The sequence below is a fragment of the Chiloscyllium punctatum genome, chromosome 8, assembly GCF_047496795.1.
Source record: "Chiloscyllium punctatum isolate Juve2018m chromosome 8, sChiPun1.3, whole genome shotgun sequence".
NCBI classification, from domain to species: Eukaryota; Metazoa; Chordata; class Chondrichthyes; order Orectolobiformes; family Hemiscylliidae; genus Chiloscyllium; species Chiloscyllium punctatum.
In genome coordinates, this window is record NC_092746.1 from 51,187,250 (window position 1) to 51,204,700 (window position 17,451).

General features: G+C 44.7%; 1 protein-coding gene across 1 annotated transcript in view; it reads right to left on the minus strand.

Moving 5' to 3' along the window:
• Positions 1-17,451, minus strand: part of LOC140480214 (semaphorin-5A-like) — a 96,118-nt gene that overhangs the window by 14,193 nt on the left and 64,474 nt on the right. Inside the window, 2 exon segments of the mRNA XM_072574934.1 lie at positions 6,494-6,611; positions 11,515-11,722. Of these exon segments, the coding sequence (XP_072431035.1) occupies positions 6,494-6,611; positions 11,515-11,722 (326 nt within the window).

A 17,451-nucleotide genomic window follows, 5' to 3' on the forward strand; every position in this document is an offset into this window, starting at 1 on the left:
AATGACAGTAATCTCTCCCTCAATGTCAAAAAAACAAAGGAGCTGGTCATCAACGCCAGAAGCGTACTGAAGGACATGCCCTTGTCTATATCAATGGTGCAGAGATGGAGGTGCTTCAAGTTCCTCAGAGTAAATACCACTGACAATCTATCCTGGTCCAGCTACAGACAAGAAAGCACACCAACGCCTCTACTTCCTCAGAAGGCTAAGGAAATTTAGCATGTCCACAACTGGTGAAAAGTTTAAGGGGGATACACATGGCAAGTACTTTACCTGGAACACATTGCTAGCTGAGGCAGTAGAGGCAGGCATGGTAGATTCATTTAAGATGCATCTGGACAGATGCATGAGTAGGTGGGGAGCAGAGGGATACACATGCTTAGGAATTGGACGACAGATTAGTCAGTAGATTTGGATTGGCTCAGGCTTGGAGAGCCGAAGGGCCTGTTCACGGGCTGTAAATTTTCTTTGTTCTTTTGTTCTTTGTAATGCTTACCAATTTTTATAGATACACCATAGAAAGAATCCTATCTAGATGCATCGCAGCTTGGTATGGCAACTGCTACACCCAAAACCACAAGAAATTACAGAGTTGTGAACACAGACCAATCCATCATGTAAAAAAGCCTGCCTTTCATTGACTCCATCTACACTTCCCACTGCCTCAGGGAAGCAACCAACAGAATCAAAGTCCCCTTCCATCCCAGTTATACAAAAATAACAGAAGAAAATACAAAAATTGGAAAACATGTAGCAATAGATTTTAGAACAGTTTCTCCTCCTGCTGTTATCAGACTTATGAATGGACCTCTCATATATTAAAGTTGATCTTTCTCTGCGTCTTCTCCATAGCTGTAACATTATATTCTGCATTCCATCCTATTACTCTGATGTACTTATGTAAGATATGATTTATGTGGTTAGTTTATAAAATAATACTTTTCATTGCATCTCTGTATAGGTGACAATAATAAATGAATCAAATCAAATAGGTCACAACTCCAGCAGACATATCTTGTTCTCCTGTGCAGCTAGATCTCACCATCTGCTGTGGTGGTGGTTGAGAGTTGATATGGTGGCAAAGGGTGTCCCATTTCAAACCTCTCCCTCATCATGGATCCATAGAACTGTTACTGCACAGAAGACTATTTGACCTATCATGCCCAAGTGGCTATCCTAATGAGCAATTCATGTACTGCTACTCCCACATATTCCTTCTCTTTAGATATTTAGAATATTTAGCAAATATAGAAAAAAAAACAGGCATCGTGGTTCTGCCCAGCATAACGACCCAGCTTAATCCCATTTTTCGGTCCTTGCTCCATGGCCTTCGAGATCACACTTTAGGTGCATATCCAGACACTGTTTAAATGAATCAAGAGTTTCTGCTTCTATTCCCCTTTTCAGGCTGTGAGTTCCAAACTCCTATCACCTATTGAGTGAAAAATGTTTTTCTGATTCCCCCTGTAAACCTTCTATCAGTCATTTTACATCTATGCCCTATAGTACTAAACTCTCTTCTAAGGGAATTAGGTCCATCCCATTTATTCCAACCAGTCTCCTCAAAGCTTTGTAACTCTCAATCAAATCTTCCTCAGCCCCCTCTGGTGCAAGAAAAACAGCCCCAGCCTACCCAATATTTCCTCACAGCTATAATTTTCCAGTCCTGGCAACATGCTTGGAAACTCCCCCATCCCTGTTTAGGACAATTACTAACATAGCTAAATTTCGAAGACGTTGTATGAGGAAATGGTTCCGAAAGAGTTAATATTGAAGATGCACTGAGCTCCAGCCTATCTGATGATGTCACACCAACTTGGCTGAAGAACCAGGGAGTTTAGCACGAGTTTGTAATTCTGGCTCCTGGCCACCTTCGTAAATAAATCTAACAAGCCAAATTAAACGGCATCTTGATCAGATGGGCCAATGGGCTGAGAAGCGGTGTATGGAGTTTAATTTAGATAAATGTGAGGTGCTGCATTTTGGAAAGGCAAATCAGGGCAGGACCTATACACTTAATGGGAAGATTCTGGGGAGTGCAGGTTCATAGTTCCTTAAAAGTACAATCACACGTAGATAGGATAGTGAAGAAGACATTTGGTATGCTTCTCTTTATTGCTCAGTATGTTGATTATAGAAGTTCAGAGGTCATGTTGCAGCTACACAGGACATTGGTTAGGCCACTATTGGAATTTTGCATGCAATTCTGGTCTTCCTGCTATAGAAAGGATGTTGTGAAACTTGAAAGGCTTCAGAAGAGATTTACAAGGACGTTGCCAGGGTTGGAGAGTTTGAGCTATATGGAAAAGCTGAATAGGCTAGGGCTGTTTTCCCTGGAGCATCGGAAGCTGAGGTTTGTAAAATCATGAAGGGCATAGATAGGGGGAATAGCCATGTGTAGGGGAGTCCAAAATTAGGGAGCATAGGGTTTAAAATGACAGAGAAAATATTTAAAAGAGACTTAAGAGCAATGTTTTTACACAGAGGGTGGTGCATGTATGAAATGAGCTGCCAGAGGAAGTGATGGAGACTGGTACAATTTAGAGGGATATGGGCTAAATGCTGGCAAACGGGACTAGATTTATTTAGGGTCTCTGGTCTGGAAGGTTCCCCCTCCCCCCACCTCATTTTGACCATTGAGGTAGCAGCTATAGCAGAAGTAGTTAGTGACCCATTCTTATCACTGCATCCAAGATATATGGGAAGGTGATGTTCTTCCTCACGACCAGGTAGCAATGCACAAGGGGGCTTACTGTGGATGAGACTTTCCTGTCAATAGAATCTCTCTATTGAACACAGAGAGCTGCCTACCACATGTTCTGATCAGTAGATGGTGTGCAGTACCATGCCTGTAAGCAGGTGGTAATTATACGAAGGAACTGCCTCACACCTGAGGCAGCCACATCCACCGGGGCCGCTATGGCTGGTACCACCATAGAAGGGGACTGCACCAGCTGCCATTGTGGAATTTGAACCTGTGTCCCCAGAGCATTAGACCAAGTCTCTGAATTATTAATCCAGCTGACATTATCACTACACCACCTCATGCCCCTTATGCAATCATTTAAAAACAATTGGATTCAAAGTAAATAAGGTATAATTGTCCGAAATTTTGCACAATTATATCAATCTATTTATTCCAAAGATTAGGCTGAATATAATCATCCTATGATGCCCATTGGTTTGTAATTTGTGCAAACTCACTGCACAGCATACAAAACTAAAGCAGTTACTTTATTGATGGTTCAAACCAATGTGACAGCATTACAACATTTGATAGTTGAAAAGGTGAGACACCTCATGGGTTCCAAATTAAAATCATTTTGGACTCAAAACATTAACTCTGTTCATCTCTGCACAGATGCTATCAGACCTGCTGATTTTCTCCAACACTCTGTTATTAATTAAGATCTCCAGCTTCTACTTTGACTTTAATACACTTTATAAATGAACCTGATTCAGGAAGCTTCAACTCTATAGTCAACATGAAACTGAAGCACTCAAATTGCATCATCTGGGCTACAGATTAAATGCAATAACCTAAAAACTTAGTTTTATTTACTAGATGTGTAACAGAATTATTATTTTTCCATTTGTTAGTTCAAACCCTGTCTGTCATATCCTGTGATATTTTAGGTAAAGTCCATAACCCAATCTTTGCAATGCTTCTTCTGCACCCTTCACATGACAATGTGAATCGTGTAGCCATTGTACATAGATAGAATGCCATTTAGTTATTCTTTAAACTTCAACTCTATCCTATCCTGAAATCAAATGCACTATTTAAAGTATACTCTTTTGCAACCTTATATTTTTAAACACTTAACTGGGTCTTAGAACTAGTACATCCACCGACATCATAGTTGTCTTCACTACAGTATACAATGCACCCTTTTCCCAGTAAGATAATTTTAATAGGATCCTTTTTCAAGTAAAAGAATCTTGGCTGTCTTTTAATCTTGATCACTTATCTCCCAGACCTGTTGTCAGACCGACTTCAGTGCATGCTACCATACTCCTTTATTTCACTCTAAGTTTAAAGACGCAGTTCTAAAATATGATCTTATAAACCTAATAATTGTAATGTGTATATTGTGGAAGTACTGAAGCATTTTTAAGTTACAGAACATTAAGCTTCAATTTTCACTCAAGTGGAACTGTGAAGGTGCCAAGGGTAGATAAACTTACCTGTTCAGCATTCTTTACCACTTCCTGCACAGAGTTTCTTGAACTTGGATCATAACTCTAAACCAGCAAGACCTGCCCATACTTACTAACCACATTCCTCTGTCAGGAGCATTCAACTTCATTCTCTGGAACGTGTTTACTTGTGCATTGTAAACAAGCTTTTGAATTTTATTTAATGATTCTAAATAAACTGTAATCACTTCACTGACAACAACCAAGATATTGCTCAAGCAATGGGCATCCAACTAAAATCTGTCAGTCAATTTAAGGATGTTTGCTGTTTGGGTCATGCCACATAATTATAATTTTCCAAAAAAATAATTAATGTCATTCTTGTTGGATGTATAAATATTTTGAATTAACAAATGGAAAAATACTAATTCTGTTCCATATAGTTAAAAACTTAGCTTTACAACAAGAATCCAGGAGAGGGAGAGAAGCCACAAGCACCAAGATGCTGTGGTTCACCAGACAAAGCTAGTGGGAGCTTACGCTCATTAGTGAAACTAAAATAATGAGTTTAGGGCAGCATGGTGGCCCAGTGAGGACCTGCATTTGATTCCATCCTTGGGCAACTGTCTGAGTGGAGTTTAGACTTTCGCCCTGTGTCTGCGGGGGTTTCCTCCAGATGCTCTGGTTTCCTTCCACAGTTCAAAGATGTAGAGGTTAGGTGGATTAGCCATGCTAATTTGTCCATAGTTTCTAGGGATGTGCAGGCTAGGTGGATTAGCCATGAGAAATGCAGGGTTACAGGGATAGGGTACAGGGGTGGATCTGAGTGAGATGCTCTTTGGTGGGTTGGTGTGGTCTCAATGGGTTGAATGGTTTGCTTCCATACTGTAGAGATTCTGTTATTCTATGATAAACAGTCATAAAGTCATACAGCATAGAAGAGACCCCTTCAATCCATCCAGTCTGCACCAGCCTATCTATTAACCTGACTTTCCAGCAACTGGCCCATAGCTTTGAATGTTATGATATTTTAAATGCTAATCCAAGTACTTTTAAAGATGAAGTTTCCTGCCTCCACTCCCCTCCTAGGCAGTGCATTCCAGAATCCACCACTCTCTAGAAAGCAGCAGAGATAATGGTAGGTGGAAGGTCTGAGGTGCCCATTGTAATCACCTCAGTAGTTTTAGACATCTTGAGGATAAAGGAGTGCTTTTGTTTGTTTGTTTGGACTGCAGTATGTAAGTATGTGCTTGATGCGGTTAGACTCCCATTATCTGTGAATTATCTTTATGGATATCTCAGGAATTGGATCATAACAACAAAAGCTCGGATCCAAATACTGAGCTGTCAAGAACTCCATCACAAAGCTTCTTCCAGCCTCAAATGCACATTTAAAAATTATTTTTTTTAACCCTTTAGCTAATTTGGTATCCACATTGCTAATGTGCTTTTTATTGCACGAGCTATGCCTTTCCTCGCAAGTCTGTTGTGTAGCATTGTATTGAAAGCTTTTTTGGGAGTTCAAGTGCAACCATCAACAGCCTTCCCTTCATCGAGATTTTGTTACCTCTTCAGAGATCTGAGGCAAGTTAGTTACATGTAGTTTTTCTTTACTGAATCTGTGCTGACGATTCCAAAGACTTCACTTCACACTTTAGCCATGCCTCTCATTTCCTAGTGTAAATGCATTTTTTGTCCTTAATCACCCCTACACCTTTTTTTTTGGGTGCCAGTCTTTTCTCAATCATGGTATAAGGATCCTTCACTTCCTAGAAATCGTTTTATTCGAAAGGTGATGGCTATGTGGTAGAAAAAATTAAAATATTTAATACAACGAACCCAAGAGTTGGAAAGAGGGCAGAATTCCCCCTCCTCACTTGGTCATAACAAGTGTTTGCAACATTTTATTAAAGGATAAATATTAGTGTCTTTGGTGCAGTGGTAGTGTCCTTACTACTGAGCTGGGAGACCTAGGTTCAAGTCCCACGTGCAATAGCATTCTCTGAGCAAGTTGTTATAGAAATATAAAAAAATGATTTTTCTCCACATTTAATCATTGGTATACCTCTTCAGTGAAGAACCAAAGAAGAATAATGAGTCAGCAACACGTGAACAATTGCTTGAATCAACCAACTCAACTATGTTTCATCAAAATGTTTGAAGATTTGAAAAGATGTGGAAATTTTGTGAATGAAAATAAAGGTCAAGTCACCATTTTCCTACCACACCATTGGGATCCACTGTAACTCACATGAAAGAGAGAGAGAGAGAGAGAGAGAAACATGACTGGTGAGTGGAGAGGTTAAGAAAACGATTCATTCATGAATATCAGCCAATGTGGGAATATACTCACTGGGCACAAATCGAGTTCTTGCTCCCACTTATTCATATTTGTGCTTTCTTCTAACGTTGTGCATTTCTTTGCGGTCAGATCCCAGCCACAGTGAGGGTCATGAGCTCCCACACATGAACTGTAGGCACAGGATAATGAGATCAAACTTTACATCTCTGCTTTAACCCATACATACAATTGCACAGTACAACATTAGAGTACGTATACGCAATGTTTATTATCCATACGTGCACGTCTGTGCTTGGGTGTCAGCTTGAAATAAATTCTGTTGTTTGTCAGGGAACTGCAAGGACTGAAATTTGGGACAAAATCAATCTTAGAATCTATTTGAGAACAAGATTAAAAATTATATTTGCAGTGATCATGAACACTTTTTTAAATGTTTATTTTTGATAATGGCTTGCATAACAAAACAAATTGATCCGGCGTTTCTCCAGGGATCTAATCCCAATATTTATACGCTGATTGTGCCCTCCTATGACCTCCATCAGCCAAGAGCCTGGGCTACTGCATAGCTAATGAAGCTTGAGAGGGGAACTGCTAGACAGCCGGATCGCAATGGCAGCTAACATTTCTTCCTTGATCCAGGCTTAATTCAGGGAAACCCAGCAGAGTATTTTAGAATGCTTCTCAGTGAAAGGAAAATGTCCAAGTTAAATCATTACATAAGTCTGAATGGCCAGTGTTTTTTATTAGATTAGATTAGATCCCGTACAGTATGGAAACAGGCCCTTCGGCCCAACAAGTCCACACCGACCCTCCGAAGAGTAACCCACTTAGACTCATTCTCCGACCCTATATTTACCCCTGACTAATGCACTTAACACTTTAGTTTGGTCAGTGGATATGTGCACATGAAGAAACAGGTGATATTGATAATATTTAATTCAATGCAAGGTTAAATTGAATGCAATTGGAGCTTTGAGAACCTACAAAATACATGTTGAAGTGCAGATTCCATTGCTCCTTTGCATATTGGACATATACAGAAGCAAAGGTTCCATCCATTCCTTTCAGCTACCACGATCCTGGCTAAATCCCAGAGCCAACATCATTCAAATAATAAAAATGAACACCAAACCTGTAATGGTACAACAGAGAAACTTGTTCCACATCAGCTGGAGCATGGGATCATTGCCTAGCCATGAAGGTGACTGTGAGCCTGTCAGGAACATTCTCTGCTTGGCTTAATGAAAGTCCCACCTTTGAGAATTCCAAACTTACTATGTGAACACTCACAAATTTTGCTCCATTCCCAAGACAAATATTGACCTACAAGCAGAATGGCTAGACCCAAACCCCTCCACTGTTCCCTCTTCCTCAGACTGGAGCTTACTGTTTTCTCTGTGAATGAAATGGCAATCCACCAGATCTAGCTCCTGCTGCTGTCAGAATCATTCCTGAATTGGGCAGTTTCATTTACTTTCTGGAGAATTTTTAATAATGTGAGTTTAATGCTAACATGACAGAATGATTTAATGGTCTATAATCAACACTGCATATTTACAGCAACATCTATTTCATACATACAGTCAACAAGCAACCTCCGTCAGTGTAATGATTACTATGGATTCAACTCTCATTAGTATAAAACAAGTTTGTTTCTTCATTGACTTAATTAAAGCCTGTACCACAACAAAAACAAAATACATTCTGTAATAAAAGTGATAAAGTTTCAATGGAATGAAAACTAGGAAACTCAAAACCCAATATAAAATATTAACAAAGATTATATCAAGGTGCAATAATATGCAATTATCTTGTATTGGTAAATTTTTTTTTTTAAAAGTATCACCAAATAATTCAGAGGAGGTAAATTATTTTTGACAACATATGAAACACTGCCATTTGTAAAGTTTGTTTTTCATAATTCTTTCACATAATCTCTCGCCTTAACATTTCTGCTGATAAACTGTACCAGCACAGCCCAGACATGGCCTTTGTGATCCTTGCTTTGAAAATGCTAATCCAAATGAGGTTTAACTGCCTCAGAACTGTCTGACATAGAAAAATCAAAACATGGACTACGACTAAAAACCTGCAAAGATGCTTTGATGAGAAGCTGACTTGATGGGTGAAATGAAATGAAAAGTCAATGACTCGTCACTATATCATTAAGCACCGCCATGTGCTGGCTCAGTCAGCGTGTCCTATTGAGTGGTTCCTGCCCTCAACTTCCAAATAGCGGAGAAAAATTGAAAAGAGGGAAATTGGAATCATCAACCTCTGCTTTTAGTGGTCTCCACTCGATACCTACAAAGCGAACTGCAGCTGTCAGCATTGATCCACTCCAGACAACAAAACAAATAAGATAAACTTACCTATTACTGGAGCAGCAATCCCTTCAATATACCACTGTGTAACAACTGCAACTACATTTCTTAATGCTACATGATTGCAAACTGACAACATCTCTGGCCATTGTGTGCAATGCTCACAAAGACGTTCCTTTCCCCTGAGGCTGTTGCAATGGAGTAGTACAGGTTTTCTGTGAATGGTTTATTTTTCCATCATTGATGTGCACAATTTGCTGTACTTTCATTTTTGGAGCGATTGGGATAAACGCCAACCACCACAGAGAACTTTAGCATTATAACCCTATGTTATAATGTGAATCACATGTCCCAATAGATCACATCCATCTCTAACTACAACTGGTCTCTCCTTCTTACTATTTGGGGGGGTCTGTGATGTTAAACCTTAAGCTGCACTGGCTTCCTCTTCCTGATGTCAGATGGCGCACCTTTCAGGAGTGACCAGCAATAGCTGTCATTTGTGGAGAGGTACTGAGAAAGGCTGAGATGGATGAACAGGGACTAGGGGAAGGAGATTGGAAGTCCAAAGTTTGGACAGTTTTTGGAGTTTTTGAATGTACAAAACTTGAATGCTCAATTGCCTTTTCTAAACAGTCATTTGCAGAACCTTCATAATACAACCACACACCCCCACTCCCTCCCCACACCTGTATTTTGGTTCTCCTATCCTTTTGGACTTAAATGCTAACGTCACTTTATAAGGGCTTTCAGACTGACCACATATTTTTAATTTTTTTCAACCTTTGCAGTTTCTTTGCAATACAGTTTGGCTCTTTATGTTCATTTTGCAATCTATAAGACCTATACAGTGAATTCAAAAGGAGCAGGTACCCAATGAACACAGTCTGCCGATTTCTCAGCAACAAACTCAGACAAGCAGACAAAACAGAAACCCTAGCCAGTCTCCCCTACATCAAAGCCATCTTGGAAATGATTGCCAGACTACTCAGACCTCTTGGCATCATGGTAGCCCACAAACCCACCAACACACTAAAACAGCAGCTAATGAACTTGAAAGACCCGACACAGGCAACAAGCAAAACTAATGTCATTTACAAAATACCTTGCAAGAACTGTAACAAACGCTACATTGGACAAACAGGCAGAAAACTAGCCACCAGGATACATGGACATAAACTAGCCACAAAAAGACATGATCCTCTCTCACTAGTATCTTTACATACAGATAAGGAAGGGCAGAACCTTGACTGGGATAACACATCTATCCTAGGACAAGCCAAACAGAGACACATGCGAGAATTCCTAGAAGCATGGCATTCCAACAAACACATTGACTTGGATTCCATTTACCATCCCTGAGAAAAAAGAACTGGAAATGACATCACCACAGGAAATGACATCACCCAAACCAAGGAAACCTAAACACATAAATAAAAAGCGGGCCATACCACCAGGTGCTTCACCAGAGGCTCACTGATGATGTTACTTAGTATGGTGATGAAACATCTGAAAACGAACCTTCAAGCTGAGCAAGCAACTTACATCCATGATCTCTGAAATATCCTAAGAAGCAACTTCTGGGGATAATACTTGTGACATTTATATTACAATAGGTGCCCCCCTGAGAGGAAATGATACTTAAAGTGAGATCAACTTCCCTAATCCCCCTATTACCTTGCCATTGATGCTGAGCAACAAGAGCAAGAGTGTTAGAGAGAGCAGGTCTGTGCATATATCCAGCAGATGACTGCATATGCTGGATCTGGCCCTCGATGGTGGTAGTCAGCCTGTCCGTGGGGGTAGCTGAATGCATGCATGCCGCGGCCAGCACAGAATTGATAACAAAGATGGATCCCTCCAATCTTCAATCCAGCTTACTAGCTGCCTCTGACAAACTTGCCATGCTGTTGCTAAGCCTTTGTGTGCATTTTGATGAAGTAGAAATATTGGATTATCTCAGGCTTGTGCCTGGTCTCCAGCAATGCTCTGTGCATCAGCAGCCTGGGGCATTTTCTTCTTGAGCAGCTGTGGAGATGTGTCAATATTGTGCTCATTAGAAATGTGCTCCCCAGTCTTTGATAGATAAAGGTCCCACTGAGGTGAAAGTTCGTGAGCTGGTGGATAGTGCAGGTAAAACTTACCAGAACTTCCTCAGAGGGATCAGTGGCTTGCTCCTCAGTGATAGAAGAGAACTGGAGGTCTCCAGTACCTGACCTCTCTGTGCTGGTTCACAGGGCACTGTCTGTGTCTGCATGTGAGGGAATTAGTTGTGTAAGATGGATAAAAGCTTGAGCAGATAAAGAATGTGTTAATGGGAAAGCAGCACAATGAAGCTCACTGAATCAGTTTGCCATTGAAGTCTCCCTGTTCCTATATAAGCTGCTATGCTCTTTTCTAGCTAATTCAAGAATGTTCTTTTGGCACAGAATAAGGAGCCTGATATCTGCCACCACAAAATCTAACCACACCATGGTGTGAAGGACAGTTCCTCACTTGCAGTTGTGTGACATTTTGATCTCTCTTTTCTCAGTTTCCAAGAGAGTTGCAGAATTAATGAGGTGGAGAGCTGCTCATGAGAAAAGTCACTTGGAGCCACCATGGACTGAGCCATCACTCAATGGAACACTCCCTCAAAAAAGGAACATTCTGCCCATGTGTAACTTGTCATTAGTCAGAAGAGGAGAATGAAATTCTGTCACAACACAACTAAAACCTTCTTCATTCCCTAATATTCAAAAATCTTACCTCTGACTTCTGTAAAAGCTGCAGCGTTTCAGAGGGAATCTTATCACATGCTCCTGTAGTCCAACAAACAGAACACTCTGACTGTGTAGGATTTGAAGGTTCCTTTTACGGTCTCGCTGATTGATTGGAAAGAGTTCTATTTCCTCCAACAAACAACCACTCTGACCTTGATTCACAGGGGCAAGAGCTTTCTTAATAGTTCCATAGTCTGAAAGATATTAACAGGAAAAGGCAGAATAAATAAAGATAAACTATTTCCATTGGATGGTGATCCTAGACAGACTGAGAATTAAGGCCAGCTGAGATATTGGGAAGCATGTCCACACACAAACAGTGTTAGTGTTAGTTGTTTGAAACTCTGTTCCACAAGCAGCAATGGAAGCTGTTATTTTTAAATTCAAGATAATTTTTCGTAAACCAAAAATATTAAGGGTTATGGGCCAAAGGCAGGTATATGGAGTTAGACCGTGGATCAACCTCGATCACACTGAATGGTGGAACAGACTTGAGGGACTGATGGCCTCCTCCTGCTTCTATGTTCCCAAGGGTAAAGCATGAACAAGTTGAGTAGAAGGCAAAGTGGGAATAGTAGCTGGTCGGACAAAGATAATACCTCACTTGACTCCAATAGGAATCATGAAATAGAGGCCCATTATAAAAAGATAATGTTTTTTTTTCCATGGCTAAACAATGGCTCACTTTCTCTCTGAATTCTACACAGTCAAGAATTTACATATTGAACATTTCAGAATGGAGGCTGGATTTGCTGAAAGACTCAAGATCAGTAAGTTCATATTGTGTGATGTGTGTACAGTCAATATTAGGTTCTGCTTCACCTAGTGCTTCTGAAAATATATTGCTCCATAGTGGCATTCAGTAAAATCAATACAGCTCAGAAGTGTGTAAGTTCCAGTAAAAAGTAAATTGATTTACTTTTCAAGGCACAGAAATAAAAAGTTCAGCAGACTTTAGTGAGGATGTAAGGAAAACAGAGGTTCGGGGGGGGGCTGGGGCGTGCACCAAGACCTGGGAGGAGCGGATCAGGAAGATGAGACAGAAACTAGGCAGATGGGGGCAACGGTCACTCTCCATCGCGGGAAAAAACATGGTCATCAGGTGTGAGGTACTCTCAGTATTGCTATATGTGGCACAGGTCTGACCTATCCCCAGGACCTGTGCCGCCGCAGTCACCCGGGCCATCTTCCAATTCATTTGGAGATCAAAGATGGACCGGGTTCGAAGAGACTCTATGTACAAAGACCGGTGCAATGGGGGAAAAAACACGCCCAATGCCACCCTCACCCTGATGGCCACCTTTGTGTGTGGCTGCATCAAGCTGTGCGTGGATCCCCGGTACGCAAACACCAAGTGTCACTACTTACTGAGGTTCTACCTGTCCCCGGTGTTGCGAAGGATGGGCCTGGCCTCGCTGCCGCGGAACACTCCGAGTAGTTGGACCGTTCCGTATCACCTGTCCTTCATGGAGAAATTTATGAGGAAAAACACCTTTGGCCACAAGTCCATCAGGAAGTGGTCAGCACGTAGCGTCCTTGAGACCCTTCGGGAAAAGGAGAGGGCGGATCCTGTCGAGCGGTTCCCTGAGCAGACTGTCAAAGCCATTTGGCAGAATGCCTCATCGCCAGAACTTTCCAACAAGCACCAAGACGTGGCTTGGCTGGTGGTGAGAAGGGCTCTGCCTGTGAGATCCTTCATGCACGCCCGGACTCTCTGCCGCACCGCACGCTGCCCTCGAAGTGGCTGCGGGGGGGACGAGACTGTCACACACCTCCTTCTGGAATGTGCCTATGCAGAGGAAGTCTGGAGAGGAATGCAGTGGTGCTTATTGAGGTTCGTCCCGAGCAGCGCCGTGACGCGGGACTCCGTGCTCTACGGCCTGTTCCCCGGGACTCACACCGAGACGAACATTAACTGCGCCTGGAGGATCATCAACTCGGTAAAGGACGCTCTCTGGGTGGTCCGAAACCTGTTGATCTTCCAGCTGAAGGAGTTGACCCCGACCGAGTGTTGCAGACTGGCACATTCCAAGGTCCAAGACTATGTGCTGAGGGACGCGCTGAAGCTTGGGGCAGCTGCCGCCAAGGCGTGGTGGGGAAAGACCACCGTGTAAGATCAGCCTGCCTAAAGGAGAACAGGGGGCCCATGCGAACGTTTTTTTGGGCTCTGCTGATGCCTCAGCCAAATATATGTATATGTACAAGATTGAAAAATGCGCAGGCCTGTAAATGACATTGATAAATTCGAATCTGTGTTTGTAAATGTGGACATATGTATGGCATGATCAAATGTACAGACCATCAAATCATTTTATGAATAAAGTATATTTTTGAAATAAAAAAAAAGGAAAACAGAGAAATCGGGTTGTTACAATCCATATGTACAACACCTACGTTCCAGCGGCTGATGTCCTGACCTTCCTGGGAAGGTACGTCCAAGTTGAGGGAGAAGCCACTGATGTGATCGACCCCTTTGGGATCTGGACCAGTAAGCGGCAGGTCAGGGTAACTCTGAGGGCCGATGACAGTGGGAACATCCTCCACCCACCCTCGAGCTTCGCAATCGGAGGGAGCAGAGGCTACCTGACATATGCAGGGCAGCCGAAAGTGTGCCGAACCTGCGGGAAGTCGGGACACGTGGCGGTGGATTGCAAAGTGACCTTCTGCAGGAACTGCAAACAGGAGGGTCACTTGACTAAGGACTGTCGGGAAGAAAAGAGCTGCAACCTGTGCGAAGAGGCGGGCCACATGTACAAGGCCTGCCCAAGACGAGGAGCTGCCACCTACGCACAGATGGCTGGAGGTGGCAACACGAGCCGCGGACCGACAAAGTCCAGCGAGGAAACGCGAATCAGCAAAGGAACGGTGTCTGGAGGCACCCAGAAGGAAGGGAAGGTTGTAGAGGAGCAGGCGGCAGACAGCGGGGAGATGCAGCAGCCGACCCAAGCTTCTGCAAGACAGACGGAGGAAATGGAAGAGGAGGGATCAAAGGAGGCAGAGCAGTGGATTATCGTCAAAAACAGGAAGAGGAATCCTCTCGAGGGCCCCAAAGCCACCAAGCGAAGGGGGAAGAGACACCTCCTAGATGAGGATACAGGCAGCTTCTCCGAGGGTGAGGACGGGCGCAAGAAGGGTCGCCACCAGAGGAAGAGGCAGAGCGCCGTGGGGAGAAAGGAGGGCAGCACCGCCCAAGAAGGAAAAGACGATCCCTCTGAGGGGATGGGTGAAGGCCTCCCCCTACCCGGAGAGAACCAAGGGGTACCCACCGGCCCACAGCTCCAGGGAACTGGGAGCAGCGTCCCAGTGACAGCCCTGCTGTCAGATGGAGAACGGGGCGATGCGGACCCTGGGTCTGACACGATGACACCAGAGCAGGGAGCTGGACAACTACCTCAGCCCTGGGAAGGTCCAGCAGTTTGCTGTCACCACGGGGATGCACGCAGCTACCCCACTGGAGCAAGACCAGAAGAAAATGGACACTGGTAACCCCGTAAACTGGTAAAATGGGGTTTAAAATTGCCAGCATAAATGTGCGCAGCATTAAATCGGCTACGCGATGTGTTTCAACGCTGGCCTTCCTGGCCAACGTCAAAGCCGATGTCCTGTTTCTGCAGGAGTGTGGGATACCGCACCTCAGCAGTTACAGGAGATGGTCGAGCTTGTGGGCCCACGGGCCGTCAGTGTGGTCGGGGGGCAACGATAGCCGCGCCTCCGGCCTGGGTATCCTGTTGCGGGGAGGCAACTTCACCATCTCCGAGGTTAAGGAGGTGGTGGGCGGGCGCCTCCTCGTCGCGGACGTCAAATACAGAAACGCTCCCGTGAGACTAATCAACGTGTACGCCCCAGTGGGTAAGAGTGAACGGTTGGCCGTCCTGCAACAGCTTCCACTACTGCTGGCTACGTCCAGGCCGGTCATTCTGGCCGGAGACTTCAACTGCATCATTGATGCAGATGGACGATCCGGCGGGGGGGACAGTAAACCGGACGCTACGTCCAGAGCCCTGATGGAAACGGTCAAAGACGCCAAGCTGCACGACGTCTTCAGCACCCCTGCAGATGGAGCGCAGCGTAGATACACCTGGTCACGGGCAGACGGGTCTATCCGCTCAAGGATAGATTACCTGTTTGTGTCCCGAACGCACTCGGTCAGATCCACCGACGTCAAGCCGGTGTTCTTCTCTGACCACTGCCTCCTGCTGGCCGACTGTCACCTACAGGACGAACAGCGGGCGGGCAAGGGAACGTGGAAACTGAACACTAAGCTGTTGACCCCGGGAAACATCGAAGAGCTCAAGAGGGATTACGCAGGTTGGAGAACCGTGAAGCCCCTCTTTGAGTCTCCAGCGGACTGGTGGGAAATGGTAAAAGGGAACATCAAGAGGTTCTTTATCCTCAAAGGTGTCCAGGAGGCGAGAGAGAGGCGGGGAAAACTGTCCCAGCTCCAGGAAAGTATGCAGAACCTGCTCCTGCTGCAGACGATGGGGGTCGATGTCACGGAGGACCTCAAGGAGGTGAAGGGCCAGCAAGCCTCGCTCTTTGCCTCGGAGGCCTCCAGGATAATCTTCCGGTCCAGGGTCCGCTCGATGGAGCAGGACGAGACGTGCTCACGTTTCTTCTTCCAGAAGGTGCACAAAGAGAGCTCCGTGCTCAGCAGCCTGAAGAAAGAAGATGGCTCGGTAACGTCATCTCAGGCTGACGTCATGAGGATCAGCAAATCCTTCTACGCCAGCCTGTATGACTCGAAGCCAACCGACAGCGCGGCCTCCCAGTCGTTCCTGTCCTCTATCACGGAGGTCCTAGATGACAGAACATGAGAGAGGCTGGACCAGCCGCTATCTCTGGATGAACTGACCAAGGCCCTCGAGTCCTTCGAAAAGAATAAAACTCCCGGAAGCGACGGCTTACCGGTCGAGGTTTATTCCGCTCTTTGGGACTTGATCGGCCAGGACCTGCTGGAGGTGTATGTCAGTATGCTTCGGGCAGGTACCATGAGTGAATCCATGAGGAAAGGCATCATCACCCTCGTCTACACGCGGAAGGGGGAGAGGGAGGAAATTAGAAATTGGAGACCGATCTCACTGTTAAATGCAGACTACAAAATCTTGTCAAAGGTCATCGCCAACCGGGTCAGGTCTGCTCTGGGATCGGTGATCCACCCGGACCAAACCTGTGCTGTACCGGGCAGGAAGATCTCTGAGAGTCTCGCACTCCTCAGGGATACGATCGCCTACGTGCAGGACAGGGGGGTGGACACCTGACTCATCAGCCTGGACCAGGAGAAAGCCTTTGACAGGATATCGCATACATATATGAGGGATGTCCTCTCCAAAATGGGCTTTGGGGAGGGAATCGGAAATTGGATCAGACTGCTCTACACCAACATTGTCAGTGCAGTCTCAATCAATGGGTGGGAATCAGATAGCTTCCCTGTAAGATCTGGAGTCAGGCAGGGATGCCCCCTCTCACCCGCCTTGTTTGTGTGTTGCATAGAGCCATTTGCCGAATCCATCAGGAAGGATGCGAGCCTGAGAGGGGTGACTATTCCTGGCAGCGGGGGCCTGCAGGTTAAGGCCTCCCTGTACATGGATGACGTCGCTGTTTTCTGCTCGGATCCGCTGTCCGTGCACAGACTCGTGTGCATCTGCGACCAGTTCGAACGGGCCTCGGGGGCCAAGGTAAACCGAGGCAAGAGCGAGGCCATGCTCTTCGGGAACTGGGCCGACCAATCCTCTATCCCCTTCACCGTCAGGACTGACCACCTGAAGGTGCTGGGTATTTGGTTCGGGGGGGCTGGGGCGTGCGCCAAGACCTGGGAGGAGCGGATCAGGAAGATGAGACAGAAACTAGGCAGATGGGGGCAACGGTCGCTCTCCATCACGGGAAAAAACCTGGTCATCAGGTGTGAGGTACTCTCAGTATTGCT